This window comes from Phalacrocorax carbo, chromosome 3 (assembly GCF_963921805.1).
Source record: "Phalacrocorax carbo chromosome 3, bPhaCar2.1, whole genome shotgun sequence".
NCBI classification, from domain to species: domain Eukaryota; kingdom Metazoa; phylum Chordata; class Aves; order Suliformes; family Phalacrocoracidae; genus Phalacrocorax; species Phalacrocorax carbo.
In genome coordinates this window covers 88,574,543-88,588,190 of record NC_087515.1, presented here as the reverse complement: position 1 = coordinate 88,588,190, position 13,648 = coordinate 88,574,543, and the positions used below count along the sequence as shown (strand labels likewise).

General features: G+C 44.9%; 1 protein-coding gene across 1 annotated transcript in view; it reads right to left on the bottom strand.

Annotated features, from left to right (window-relative positions):
* LOC104044324 (gamma-aminobutyric acid receptor subunit rho-1) overlaps nucleotides 1-13,648 on the bottom strand; it is a 33,822-nt gene continuing 20,174 nt past the window's right edge. The window contains exons 6-11 of the mRNA XM_064448566.1: nucleotides 10,156-10,379; nucleotides 5,499-5,581; nucleotides 4,183-4,323; nucleotides 3,553-3,705; nucleotides 1,710-1,906; nucleotides 1-894 (exon numbers count right to left, since the gene is read on the bottom strand). Of these exons, the coding sequence (XP_064304636.1) occupies nucleotides 607-894; nucleotides 1,710-1,906; nucleotides 3,553-3,705; nucleotides 4,183-4,323; nucleotides 5,499-5,581; nucleotides 10,156-10,379 (1,086 nt within the window). The 3' untranslated portion in view covers nucleotides 1-606. The remainder of the gene's footprint in view (nucleotides 895-1,709; nucleotides 1,907-3,552; nucleotides 3,706-4,182; nucleotides 4,324-5,498; nucleotides 5,582-10,155; nucleotides 10,380-13,648) is intronic.

Genomic DNA, 13,648 nt, shown 5'->3' with positions numbered 1-13,648 from the left:
ACCTGGGAGTATTCCTGCATGGGCCTGTCAGTGCAGTTCTGCTAGGGCAGCATGCATTTAGCAGTGTAAGCAAGCTTTAGCCAGCAATAACCTTGCCGAAGTGTTTCCTGGTACTGGATATTTTGTGTTTGTAATGACCACTTCTGACCTCATCCTGCAAACACGCATGTATTTGCATATTCTTTGTATTTATTGGTATTGACGGGATAAGTCCGCTGAGTTGAGAGATGTATGCATGCACTCAGGTACTTAGAGAATTAGGATCTCAGGGGCACAAATGAAGGATGCACCATATATAAGCAACTGGCAATTATAGTCACTTGTTAAAATAGTTTACAGTGGCCTGTGAGGCACAAAAAGGAACATAGCACAGTTTTAAATAAATATAAAATTTTGGATTGTATATCCTATATTCTACTGAAATGTGAAAGTTGCACAATTATTTATGCCACACATGAGTTCAATCTAATAAAAAAAATATATATCCTGAAAAATAATCTATCTTCCTTCCAATTAAAACAATTCTCCATTTTCTTTCTGTTAGCCTATGAGACAGTACTTCCATTTAATGTCACAATACTCTCTGGCTACAGAAGTTATCTATATTTATGAAAAAATGGACCAGTATATCAAATTAAACAGGATGTATGCGCCAGGGAATATTATCCTGGAGTACTTGTCGATGGCATGAGTGTCGATCCGCATGCTGACGTATCTCTGGTTTTTCCTCCTGCCTGAGCCCCTCTCAGACCCCAGCGCCAGCTGCACCATCATTCGGTCTTGTTTATCTCCGTTCTCGGACACGTAGTGCCCCAGTTCGTTCACATCCCCATCGTTGTAACTGCCGTCCATCATCATGGGCCGAGGCTGAGGTAGGCTGCACGCACAGGGAAGCTGCGAACACAGGTAAGCGCAGGATGGTTTTGAGTTGTGTCCAGATATACACAGCCATCCCTTTTCTCCTTACAAAAGCAGAGGAGGGGGAAAAGCCTGGGGAATTCAGGCTGTGGGGACACAAAAAGGAGAATGAGAGGATGGAGCTGGGCAGCATTTTTTTGCTTCTTCATTTTCCTGTCTGCAAGGCACAGTGCAGTCAGGGAGAGAGTGGGGCTGCTTGCAAAAAAGCTAATTTGGCTTAAGCACAGGTAACAGGGTGTAAATAAAGGTTGGACCTGCACCTCGAAGCTGAGAAAATCAGAGAAGAGGGCAGAGGGAATCCACAAGGAGGAATGTATCAGCCTTGCTCCATTTGCAAAGAAGAACTTAGGTTATAATTTGATGTAATGAAGGCATAAGGGGGAAACTGTATATAAGTTTAGACTGTGCCTGGAGGCAGGTGGGGGAAATCTGCCACATTACCTGAAACCCAAACCACAATATCCATCTGGTGCTATTCACAGTCTTGGATCTTCTGCATTAAAAAATATTTAAAGGTAAAATCCTAAACCCTATCCCATTTATACAGGCAGTGGAGGGCTATGTATGGAGGGTCCGAGTGCCCTCAGACTCTGAAGAAAGAGCAGTGAGTTTGGGTGTGGGCTGTCTGTAGTAAATCTTTATAACCAGGAATGCCTCACTGCTGGTGTCTGTCTGCCCCAGGCAGCTGAGAGCAGCACGCTGTAGTTGCAAACTTTTGAACATTTCCAGACATGCGTCTGCCACACCTTTTCCCAGGGGCATAAAGCTGCATCAGAGATAGAAAACCTCACCTTGTCCCGCAGTTTCCTCTCCTTCCGCTCCTGCACCGTAGTCAGGTAATTCACCGCTGCATATTCCAGCACTGAGAGGAAGACAAACACAAAACTGACCCACAGGTAAATGTCCACTGCTTTGATGTAGGAAACACGAGGCATGGAGGCGTTCACCCCAGTGATGATCGTAGACATGGTCAGCACGGTGGTTATCCCTGGGAATACACCAGCAAAGAGCCTGTGAGGCACTTTCAACCCAGACGCTTCATCACAAATACAGCTGTCATTACAATTTCCCGACATTCGAATTTACCTTGCAGTATTGTTTTTCACATTTGAGCGGTGGGTTTCACTGCCTGAGGAGGGTCCAGGCAGCCCTGGTTTCTTACTGGGGTTGTTCTGTCATTCTGTTGAGAACAGCACTAGTTCTGGTTTCAGCGTGTTGCCTGCCTGGCTCCCTGCCACGCCACCAGCCTCCCACCTCACAGCCAGTAGCAGCACTTTGACCCTACACTGGCTGCGCCCCATCTCTGGGCTCAGGGAAGTCCCCAGAGGCGAGGTATAAGTAGCTCAGCTTCTAGTTCATCCCCTCTGAACCACAGGCACAAGTGAAGCCTGCCCGATGCTGCTGCTGCTGCTTCTGCTGGGTTCCCCAAGCCTGTCTTTTCTGTGTGCTCCTGGGAATTCCTGCTCCATCTGAAGTCACCACCCAGCTCCCAGCCCTGGTCAGTGCCTTCCCTGGAGCAAGAGCAGGGACTAATGGGGCCCCACAGGACAAAGCTGCACCACATTACACCATGGGTGAGCACAATGAGCACATCAACAGGGGCAGGAGGCCCTGTAAGTCAAATTTATCTTAGCTCTGAGGGAGGCTCTCTGTGACCCTCTTATTCCAGCGGCTAGTTATGTCACATTAATGATCCCTTTGGAAGTTGAAATGATGTATATAAGCACAAAGGACTGAATTCACAGGAGTATCTAGGCACTAGAAAGTATTGCTAAAGGCAGTGCGTATGTCTCTCAAAAAGCAACAGCGCAAACCCTTATGCTCCTTTTAATGATGTCTCAAGGCAATGGATGCTGTTTCTAAACACAGACAAGGATAACTGCCCCATTGTTATCTCTGTTATGCCTGTAATATCCTCTCCACTGAGCAATATAATTTTAACAATAAATAACATCCTGAGGAGTGTCGCCTGGAATAAGAGGAAGAAAGCTCAGGCTCAAAGTCTGCCAAAACACAAACAGCACTTTGCTAAGGGTAAAGCACTTGCTTTAGAAGAAGATTTATGCCTATATTATAGTTCTGCTCCTATGGTGACTCCTTTTGCATATGGCTTCATCTTCTGAAGGGTGCTGCAGAAGGGGAAGCTGAATCCCTCACACTGCACTGTAAACTCATTTAACAATTTGAACAACACAGCTCAGCTGGCTGTGTTTCCTCCACCCTCCCTCCTCTAGCAAAATTCAATAAACTGAAGTTTTGTCAGGGATGCAAATATTGATTTTCACCTTCTCGCTCACTGAAGTCTCTGAAGGATACTGACACTTAGCTCTTTCTGTGCCATATCTCTGTTAACAGCAATAAAAGCAGAGCAGGACATCTTGCTCCCTGATTTGCACCGCGTGCGGCTAGCTTTTGTGCAAGCAGGGAAGGCAATTCTTTTGGCACTGCAGGGCAGATAGAGAGCTTGTACCATGGCCAGTCCCCTGCATGGGGGACACACATGAGGCATAGCTGATTTCCATCCCACAAGGCAATGCAGGGGCAGTGCATAATGCAGGGGATTTTGCCTTGATGGTCAAGGCCACAGTTGCAGCAATTGTCTCTTAGGTCTGCTGACTACAAGACTGTGTTTACCTAAAGGGACTCTGGCAGGAACTGCTCGGCGATCGATCCAGAAGGACACCCAGGACAACATGACCATGAGGGTGGCAGGGAAGTAGGTTTGGAGCAAGAAGAAGAAGATGTGTCGGCGTAAAGTGAAGTTTATGTAGAGGCGATTGTACCACCCTGTATAAAAGAGAGAAGGAAAAAAAAAGTCACACCAACGTCAGACTACTTTCAGATAAGGTAATGTTGTGTCAGAGGAATAGTGCCATATCTGCGTTTAGAAAAACACAGTTAATGACCACAGGTCATTGCAGTTTACAGAAAAGACTCCTTACTGAACTAGCTACCAAAGTCCAAATGTCTCTCAGGACCACATCTTCCAGAGAAGATAATGTAACCCATGCACCCGTAGAGTTTAACTTATGTTAAGGCTTGGTGTGATCTTGAAGTGGGATTGCCTTTCCCAGATTATATAACCATTAAGATGGATGGCTCTGTCAGGGACAACAGCCTTCACATGGAGGAGACACAGGTGCGATGGGCCACAGGGAGAGAGAGACTTCCCAGTGGATAATCATCCATGGCCAAGGTCACGAGGCACAGTTTTGCACCCCTTCTTCCCCCAGCCCACCCTCTGGCAGGCACTCCGGTACCCACCTGTGCTGCTGTAAAAGGCAAGCTTTGTGGTGGTGTGAAACTCCTGGATGAGGAACTGGGACAGCGATATCCTCTCATCCGTTTTTAGGGAATCGTTCCCATTCTTCCAGTAGAGCATGAGGTCGTCTTCAGTGTAGGCATCTAGGGGAGCACAGCAAACCGTGGTGCAATGCACTGAGCCAGCTGCTATCGCACCCACAGCTCACGGTGTGCTCACACACCTTCCAGACTACCTGTGAGGTCCTGGCTGAAAAGGCCAAATGCCACCGCCCAGCTGAGTGCCACCATGATGGTGAGTATGATTGTGGCAAGGAGTGGACTAGCTCACTGTCACAGGCCTCAGTCCTGATGCCTGGTGTGTTTTGTAAAACCTTTTGTTTCTCTAATCATAATTTCACATGCATAACCCATGTGCCAGGTAACCCACAGCATCAGAACTTGAAAAAATGTCCATTATAAATGTCCTAAAGGTAGAAGCAAAGAAAAGGAGACTGACAGGTAAACTTTTGGGTAAACTGTCTGCCTGTGAGGCACACATGAACATTATAGGCCCTGTTTTTCAAATACACGTGGAAATATAGTAATGTTAATCCTTTCAGATGGGTTTAGTAGCAGCTCTTCCCAGACAGGGAGAAAAAAATCACTTATAAATGTATTAAAACAGAATTAAGATTCTAATTTCTTATTGCAGGTTAAGAAGGAGAAGAAAAAACCTCCCAAAAAGCTAAAAGTTTAAAAAGTTGCTGTATGAAATCTAGCCAATTTGTATGTATATCAACTTGGGACAAAGGAGCTACATGTGGGTCTAAGCTGGGTTTATCTCAAAAAGGTGTAAGAAATGTAAGAGGAAGGTGTTTAATGTCACTGCCCCATCATGGTTTCTACACCATGGATCACAGAATCACAGACGAGCAGATGGTTCACGTGAATGGCATAGGGCCACTGAGGGCATGTATGCGTCTGAGGGCACTTGGGCACGCGGGCGTTGCTGGACACTGCTGACCTGCAGGCAAGTGGCTTGGGTCCTCTAGGGATGGGGTGGCAGCGGGGCAGCCTGGCTGGCTTTTGGGGACACTGGCAAGACAGTGCTTACAGCCGGTGTTTAAAAATACCGCATTGTTGCAAACACCATCTAATTCTAGAGAAAAAATACAGGCAGGGTGTTTTTCTTAGTGTTAAAGTCTGCTGACTTTGGTTAGAGCTTCCATTAATGTAGCAGCAGTTTAATTATTAGTATAATTACTGATACGATTAAATACAGATTGTGTGCCTATGGGCTGCAGCCCTTGGCTCCCCTACACTTCTACTTTACTTACAGCTTTCAATCTCCAGAGAACATGTCTGTGTGTCCAGGGGAAAGCGACTAAAATCCATGTTGCACATTGCCGTTACTGTAACTCTAGGAATAATAAAAACCACTCCATTAAAAACTTGTCTTATTGTGTGACTGAAAAACAGTAAAGCTGTGAGTTTGGTTTTTTATTAAGTAAGTATCTGGCCAGTAACAGTCCACTGAAAATAAATGCCTTCTTTTCAGCTAAAGCTGTTCCACTTTAGTTAAAGCCATTTCTTCTTTTCAGCAAGCTAGTGTTAGAAAAGATGACTAGAAAGTTAGGCCATTACAAATTGCTACTAGATGACAAAAATATTGGAGAAGAAAATGGGAAAGGGCAGAGAGGGCAATTCTTCCTCCTTGACTAGCTGCAAACATGTCTTTGCAGAGATTTGTGCTTTCAATGGATGCTTTGTATCATAAAATAATTTGTATTTATCAAAGCCATCCTAGTGCCGTGATGGGTGCAGGTAGTTTTCTCCACACACCGCGAATTTCCAACTGCAGCATGAGAACCCAGCGATCACACCTGGGTATCAACCACCAGAGGGCACAGGCAGTGTCTTGAGTTAGGGCTGAGCTGGTATGCAACAGAGACCACTGAAATGTTCTGTCATCAGTCAAAAGCTCTGGTCTTCCTATAGTCTGATTATCTCATTTTTAATAGCATAATTTTGTGTTTGTACTGGAAGCATCCATAAATATTGACTCAACTGGCTTGAACTCTAAGGAAGTAAATGAAAATAGAAATATAAATCATAATAGGGAAAGAATTAATGAATTACAGCAGGGCTAATGGTAGACGGACATCTGTCACATAATAATAAAACCAAGGTGCAGTCCTTTATGTCAGTAGTCCTTCTGCATGTGTGGGTTCCCACTGGTGTTGCTTTCCCATCTGGATTTAGTCCTTGAGTGAAGGTGTTTGGCTCAAATTTGTTGTTCAGGTGCCAGTGAAGTCTACAGTGGTTTCCAAGACAAGACAAAGCCTTGCAAAGAACCTTAAAAAGTCAGACACTGAGGAAAAAAGTATAACCTACAGGCAAAGGCATTCAGCAAAGGCAGGTAGGTAGTAATGACCTGTTTGCTCTTAAGCAGAGATCAGCATTCATACCTCCCCAGCATTCATAAAGCACTCCAACCTGCAGTCTCCACTGAATAAAACAATAAAACTCTGTCAATTTGCTATTCAAGACATTCACTACCATTTTGTGGAGCACAATTGTTTAAGCACAAGACTGTATGTGGTAGGAACTGAGTAGTTCAATATTCTTCTGTTCCCATCTTCTTCAGACAACCCTAAATGCTTGCATTGCAGATGACTGGCATCACGCAGCATGAAAGAGTATATGGGCATGCACGCTATAGCTGAACTTTACGTCATTTTATTGTCCTTTTTTTATTCTACTAAGGACCTGAGCAAACTTTGCAAAGTCCTAAGGAACACCTGAAACTTCTCTAATATGCTGACTGAGGAAAAAGCTTTAATAATGAGAAAGTAGACACTGTCCAGGCTGTGAATTCCAATGAATAGTCAGCTAAAAATACCAAAGAACACAAAAATTCTTGTCAAACTGATACCCCACAGGGAATCAAGAATTGCTTTGCTTGCCTTCCATTCATAAAATTATAAAACACCTCCTGGCAGGCTCAGGTCTACCTCTGCCGCTCCTAAGATTGCTGTCTAACACGCCCTTAAAGACCTCCACAGTCTTCCCAAGCAATATGTTCTGCAACCTTAGCATTAGTTACAGTTAAATCTATGCATCTTGCTGCAACAGACTTCCTATCAGTCAGATTTTCCTTCTTCTTTGTCCTTCAGAATACATTATTTATCATCCTATGCTTAGCTTATTTATCATGTATTTTGCTATTTCATTGTTGTGGAGGTGATGTCGACATACTTGCATCAGATTATTGTACAGCAAGTTCCTCTCTAATAGATTTTTATGGGTCATTTGGCAACACTTGTTTTCTAACTGGATGGAGCTGCAGCCAAAAAAAGCAGAAGCACTGATTTTAGATTCTTTTGGAGATTAACAGATGCTCTCACTTAGTGTCTGCAAGTATGAAAGTAACAATTAGAAAGAAAAAAAATCCAATTTTAATAATCCTCAGACTTATAGTCAGCAATATTCAAGGAAAGTAGGTGTCTAAGCTGTAAGCAGCAACCCTGAGCCCACCACCCCATCCCTTGCCTCACATTTCAACGGCTCCTCAACACCAACAGCTCAGGGGTGCCTCTGCTTGCAGTTGCAGGCATCCCCAGGCACCTGGTGTCTGCTGCTGCACATTCCCAATAGGATTTCCATGTGGGTTGGGCTGATGGGCTCAGTGTCTCATTAACACCTGAGGTGCCCTGAAGTTTCACAGGCTGAGCCTGTTTGGCCTGCTTCCCATGAAAAATTCATGTTGAGGAGGGGGATGTCACAGGAAACCTTGAGAGCAGTCTGTGGGATCCTGTACTCCCTGCATTACTCTGGTGCAGGCAATATCTTCTTCTCAAAGCTGATCCACCAGTAGGAAAATAAGGGAGAAAGCCAGTGTTAGCATCACCCCTCAAACTACAGGAAAAAACTCTCACTTGTTCCCACAGAATAATAGAATCATTTAGGTTGGAAAAGACCCATAAGATCATTAAGTCCAGCCGTTAACCTAGCACTGTCAAGTCCACTACTAAACCATGTCCCTAAGCACCACATCCACACATCTTTTAAATATCTCCACCACTTCCTTGGGCAGCCTGTTCCAATGCTTGACAAGGCTTTTGGGGAAGAAATTTTTCCTAATATAAAATCTAAACCTTCCCTGGTGCAACCTGAGGACATTCCCTCTTGTCCTATTGTTATTTGGGAGAAGAGACTGACATCCACCTCACTACAACCTCCTTTCAGGTAGCTGTGAAGAGCAATAAGGTCTCTCCTCAGCCTCCTCTTCTCCAGGCTAAACAACCCCAGCTCCCTCAGCCGCTCCTCATAAGACACGTTTTCCAGACCCTTCGCCAGCTTTGTTGCCCTTCTCAGGACACGCTCCAGCACCTCGATGTTCTTGTAGTGAGGGGCCCAAAACTGAACACAGTATCTGAGGTGCGGCCTCACCAGTGCCGAGTACAGGGGCACCTCCCTGCTCCTGCTGGCCACACTATTCCTGATACAAGCCAGGATGCTGTTGGCCTTCTTGGCCACCTGGGCACACTGCCGGCTCATGTTCAGGTGGCTGTCAACCAGCACCCCCAGGTCTTTTTCCTCCAGGCAGCTCTCCAGCCACTCCTCCCCAAGCCTGTGGCGTTGCATGGGGTTGTTGTGACTGAAGTGCAGGACCTGGCACTTAGCCTTGTTGAATCTCATACTATATTGTATTTCCAGTGGACATGTGGTAAGTGGAAGTCCTCCATGAGAACAAGGGCTAGCAATGGTGAGACTTCTCCCAGCTGCTTATAAAATATTTCATCTGCTTTTTCATCCTGGTTGGGTGGTCTATTACAGACTCCCACCATGATATCTGCCTTGTTGGCCTTCCCCCTGATTCTTTCCTGTAAACACTCAACCCTATCATCACCATAATTAAGCTCTAGGCAGTCAAAACACTCCCTAACATACAGGGCTCTCCCACCACCTCGCCTTCCTTGCTTATCCCTTCTGAAAAATTTAAGTCATCCATTGCAGCACTCTAGTTGTGTGAGTCATCCCGCCATGTTTCCGTGATGGCAACTATATCATAGTTTTCCTGCTGCACAATGGCTTCCAGCTCCTCCTGTTTGCTGCCCATGCTGCATGCATTGGTGTAAATGCACTTCAGTTGGGCTGTTGATCCCGTCGCCTTTTGCAGGGGACAAGCCCTAACTCCTACATGACCATTCTCAGGAGTTTCCATGGCTTCTAACTCATCCATAAGCCTTGCGTCTTTGTTGCCACATGGATCTCATGCCTACTTTAAGGACCACTATTTCACATGAAATAGATAGTGCACAAAAACCACAAAGAGTCAAAGTCAAGTGTTTGCGTTGCTCTAGGCATACATGTGAGTCACCAGGAGCTATATCCTTGCTCGGAAGCTTGTCACTTCATGTGCTGAAGGTTGATCAGTCTGTCTTGTTGTTTATCATCAAGCTGAAGTTCTGCTCAATATAATTTATATTTCTTCTTAATTACCCTACAAATAGAAATTGCACATTTTTTTAGGACCAGAGACTTTGTCATATTGTGAAGTGAATAACTATAGCTGCTCTGGACTTCTGTTCATTACTAGACATCGCCCTCTTCCTTAGATAGTGCTTACCCTCTGCTGCAGTGCCCCATAGGGATTGCAGCCCACTGGCCTCCAGAGAACTGCTCCAAGGGATTGCCGCATCTGGCCACAGCTTCCCAACAGCAGGAGCAGGGGCTCACTACCCACACAAGGAGAAGGGACACTGGTGGAACCAGCAACATCGGCATACAAATTGGCTTCCTGCAACAGGCACTTAGTGAGCTTGCACAGGGACTCAGATGTCAGCGTAGAGTCGACACATTAATTCTTTTTAATGTTGGTTGGTTTTTTTTTTTTAGTATGAAGTAATGCAAAAACACAATACAGGAATCAATTAAACCACTTTCACTTTCACTGCACTAACAGCTTACATTGACCGAATGCAGCTTTACCTGAGGCTATAAAGTACCTTCCCATCTGGCTGGACCCGCAGCATGACATTGTCTGTGGTGGTGTCATGGATGAAGGAACGCTTGGAGTGGACAAAGAACATGTCGGGCACCCAGATCTTCTTCACCAGCCTGCCGTCGAAGGTCATGCTTTGGTTGTTGGTGCTGGGGAAGGACAGCCTCTCATCTTTCCAGTAGTGCCTCAGATAAAGTGTCATGGTGAAGTCCTGCAAAAAACAGGCTTCTGTCACAATGCCTTATCAGGATAGCAGTGAATTCTCCTCTCTGGGACAAGCCACAGGCTGTAAAGCACTGTTCCTGCAGGGACATCTGCTCCCTGAGCTGCAGGGGACACAGCCGGCTGCAGCTTGTTTATTCCTCAGGTCAGACCAACTTACTGAGTTCAGAAATCAGACCCCACCCAGGTGTCGAATCCACCTCTGAAATGTGAATGTTGTGTTTCGGTGTCTGTGAGACCCTACAGGGACAAAAAGGCAGACAAGCTGAGGCAGCAGTAGGTGGAGAGTGCTGCCAACCACTTAATCCCGCAGCCCTTTGATGCTGCATTTCTGGAGCCAACAGAAGAAGCGTTTGTTGCCAGCACTGTCCTCCATGCTGCTCCAGCAACTACCTTCCCCCAGGCAGCCAGAAAAGCGTGCTGCGGTGGGAGCTCTTCATCCAGCACAGCCACTGAAATGTTTGTGACTCATTATTTGACCAAAATGGGGTGGTTTTTTTTTCTCTTTCTCCCCAAATATTGTACTCTTAGATCAGAGGCATGCTCCTTCTCTTTGAGATCTGTTGTATTTGGATTCTGACCCTGGAGGCACGTACACTTGGGTTTGCATTTTTCCTTATTTCAAAGGAACCCTTCACGTGTCCAAACATAAGCTCATGCACAAGTGTTTATAAGCATGGTATCTTCCAGTGTAACGTAATATATTGCCCATAAACTCAGGGAAGTGTCTAAGACTGACCAGTCTGCCCTGGTGCCTGGAGTAGAGCAAGTCAGGTGGGTTTGGAGTTGTTTTTTGAAATTATTTGATATTTGGATTTTTTTTCTCCACAGCACTTTCCAAGCATTTTGAAATACGGGGGATTCTGCAGTCTTTTTTCAGTAGAAGTGATTTTTTTTATCTGCAGCCTATGCTATTATAACAGTAAAGGCTAATATAATTCTTCGAAATGCTTTATACAGCATCCAGGTGAAGCACCCAAAGCCACCGACCACGTCATTCCTTTTTTTGTTTGATCTATTCTATAGCATTTTTAAACAACTTTTCCCTGCATTCAGATTCAAAGAAGATACTTTTGGGAAACCTTTTACATTGATTCCTATGTGTTAATGTGTCCTTTAAACAGTAATAAATTGACAGATGTTTGTTCTTCAGAAAGAAGTCAATGCCTCACTTTTTTGCCTAAAGTTACATTTATAGCTAACGTGGAAAAATCAAGTATTGTCAACTTTCATTAGAAATTATTTGTTAACACTAGATTTGGGTTATTAAACTGGGAATCACAACATTTTATAATGCATAATCTGAAAATCCCCCAAGCAACAACCATATAATATGTCCTTCTTCTTCCAGTCCATTTCTCAGAGACACTATTAGCTTCTGATTGTATTTGCAAAAGAATTTCCAATTCTGGGTAACAATATGCTTTTTCCTTCTTCCCATCTTTCCTCCAGGTAAAACAGCTGCCCTACACACACTGCAAAAGCTCTGTTAACTTCATGGTCAGGGGCCCCTAATAGACATTTATACATTTTAAAATCAATTGGACAAGAAGAATCTGATTTGTGACATCCTAACAAAGCTTTATAGCATCCTCTATTATTTTAGCACTTTCTTGCAAATAGCCAGAAAGTAGGAGAAAAGGAAAGATTGTTGCATCTAGCTCCTCAAGCTTAAATTTAGGACAGAGTGAAGGCCTCTGTCACTGACGTCTCTTCATTTAAAAAGCAAGCAATCATCTTGCAAAGCACCATGGCCTTTTTCTTTAAAGTTGCACAAGTTAAAAAGAATTGATTCTGACAATATAGTCTTCTCCATCATTATTTTGCAAACAGCCAAAACTGACCCTGAATTCTTTTTTCTACCCGAGGCCATACAATGCTTTTCCTGTGTTGCTGGGTGTTGCAGCACAATGTTATACAAGTAGCAGGAGTAATATTTTAAAAATGGGAAATCCTTCAAAATCATCATACTTGCTTAAAAAATGAGAGTGGGGTTTTTTAAATCCTGGAAATTAAGATCTTTCCCTTTGCCTTCAAGTCCTGAAGCCTTTCAGGGGCTCTCTGGCCGTTTCACAAGCTTTCTCCTCACCCAGAAGGGCTGGGACCACCCTGGGAGATGCAAAAGCTCAGAGTCCCCACAGCTGGAGGCCAGGTTGCCTAGAGCACCGGAGGTGGGGGGACAAATGGAGGGCTCCCTGGGGCTGGGGATAGCGTACACCCTGATGCACTCTGGCTTTGCAACCCTGCTGCACCCTGCAAGTGGTCATTTGACTGTAGCTATCCCAGCCCACACAAAAACTGAAATTGCTGCGGTGAGAGGAGCCCCGCTGGCCGTGGAGCACGCAGCCGCAGCATGCACTGGCAGTGTGCAACTGAGGCAGCTGCTGAACGCCGGCGTGCTGCCACACAACCGTGCTCCTAGCTTACCCATGGGAGGTCAGGCTCAGGATCTTTAATCCTGTGGCCCTCGTTAATTAGGAGCACAGAGAAATTGGGGCTTTCTGTGAAAGCTTCAGAGCTGTTTGATACATTCCCTGAAACAGCAAAATATTTTGAAAAGTTTTCTGTATTGGGGTGTGATTTTTTTTTCTCTTCCAAAGCAAAAGCTGAGCTGCTCAGAGACTGGGGATGATTTAGCAGGGTAGGTCTGAAAAGCTCTGGATTTTGAAAGGGTAAATACAATTGGTCTAGGTCTTTCAATGCACATGCAAAGCCATCTCCCATTCCCCTTCTGTGCTCCTGCTCTCCTGCACACGCTGTTGTTACATGTCACGTATGCAAATAAAAGCTTCTCATGGAGAAATATCCTGCAGAAATCATATCTTACTTTCAATAGTGTTCTGTGATGAAAAAAGCCCCTGCAGCAAAAATCATCAAGACCAAAATCCATGCCAGTTGGAGAGCATTTGAAAACTGTTTTCACATTACTAGATGTATGGTAAAAGTCAAAGGACATAGACTCTAAGGAATTTAGCCTGTGCAGAGCACCAGCACCAGTCCTGCATGCCCTGAAACCCTACTTCAGCATCTGCATGAAGATTCAGGAAGGACCAACAGAGCCTTACGCTTGTACCCAGCACACAGCAGGGGTGATACAACTGCTAATGTGCCAAAGGCAGGGTCTGGAGAAACTCTTTGCCTCTGAGCTCATTCTGACTGCCCTGTTGAGAGCACGACTTACCAGTCTGAACCAGTGTTGATCTCAGGATGGCTACCTGGCTTCTGGTTGGGAGCTAGTGGCCCCTGACCACCTCAGAG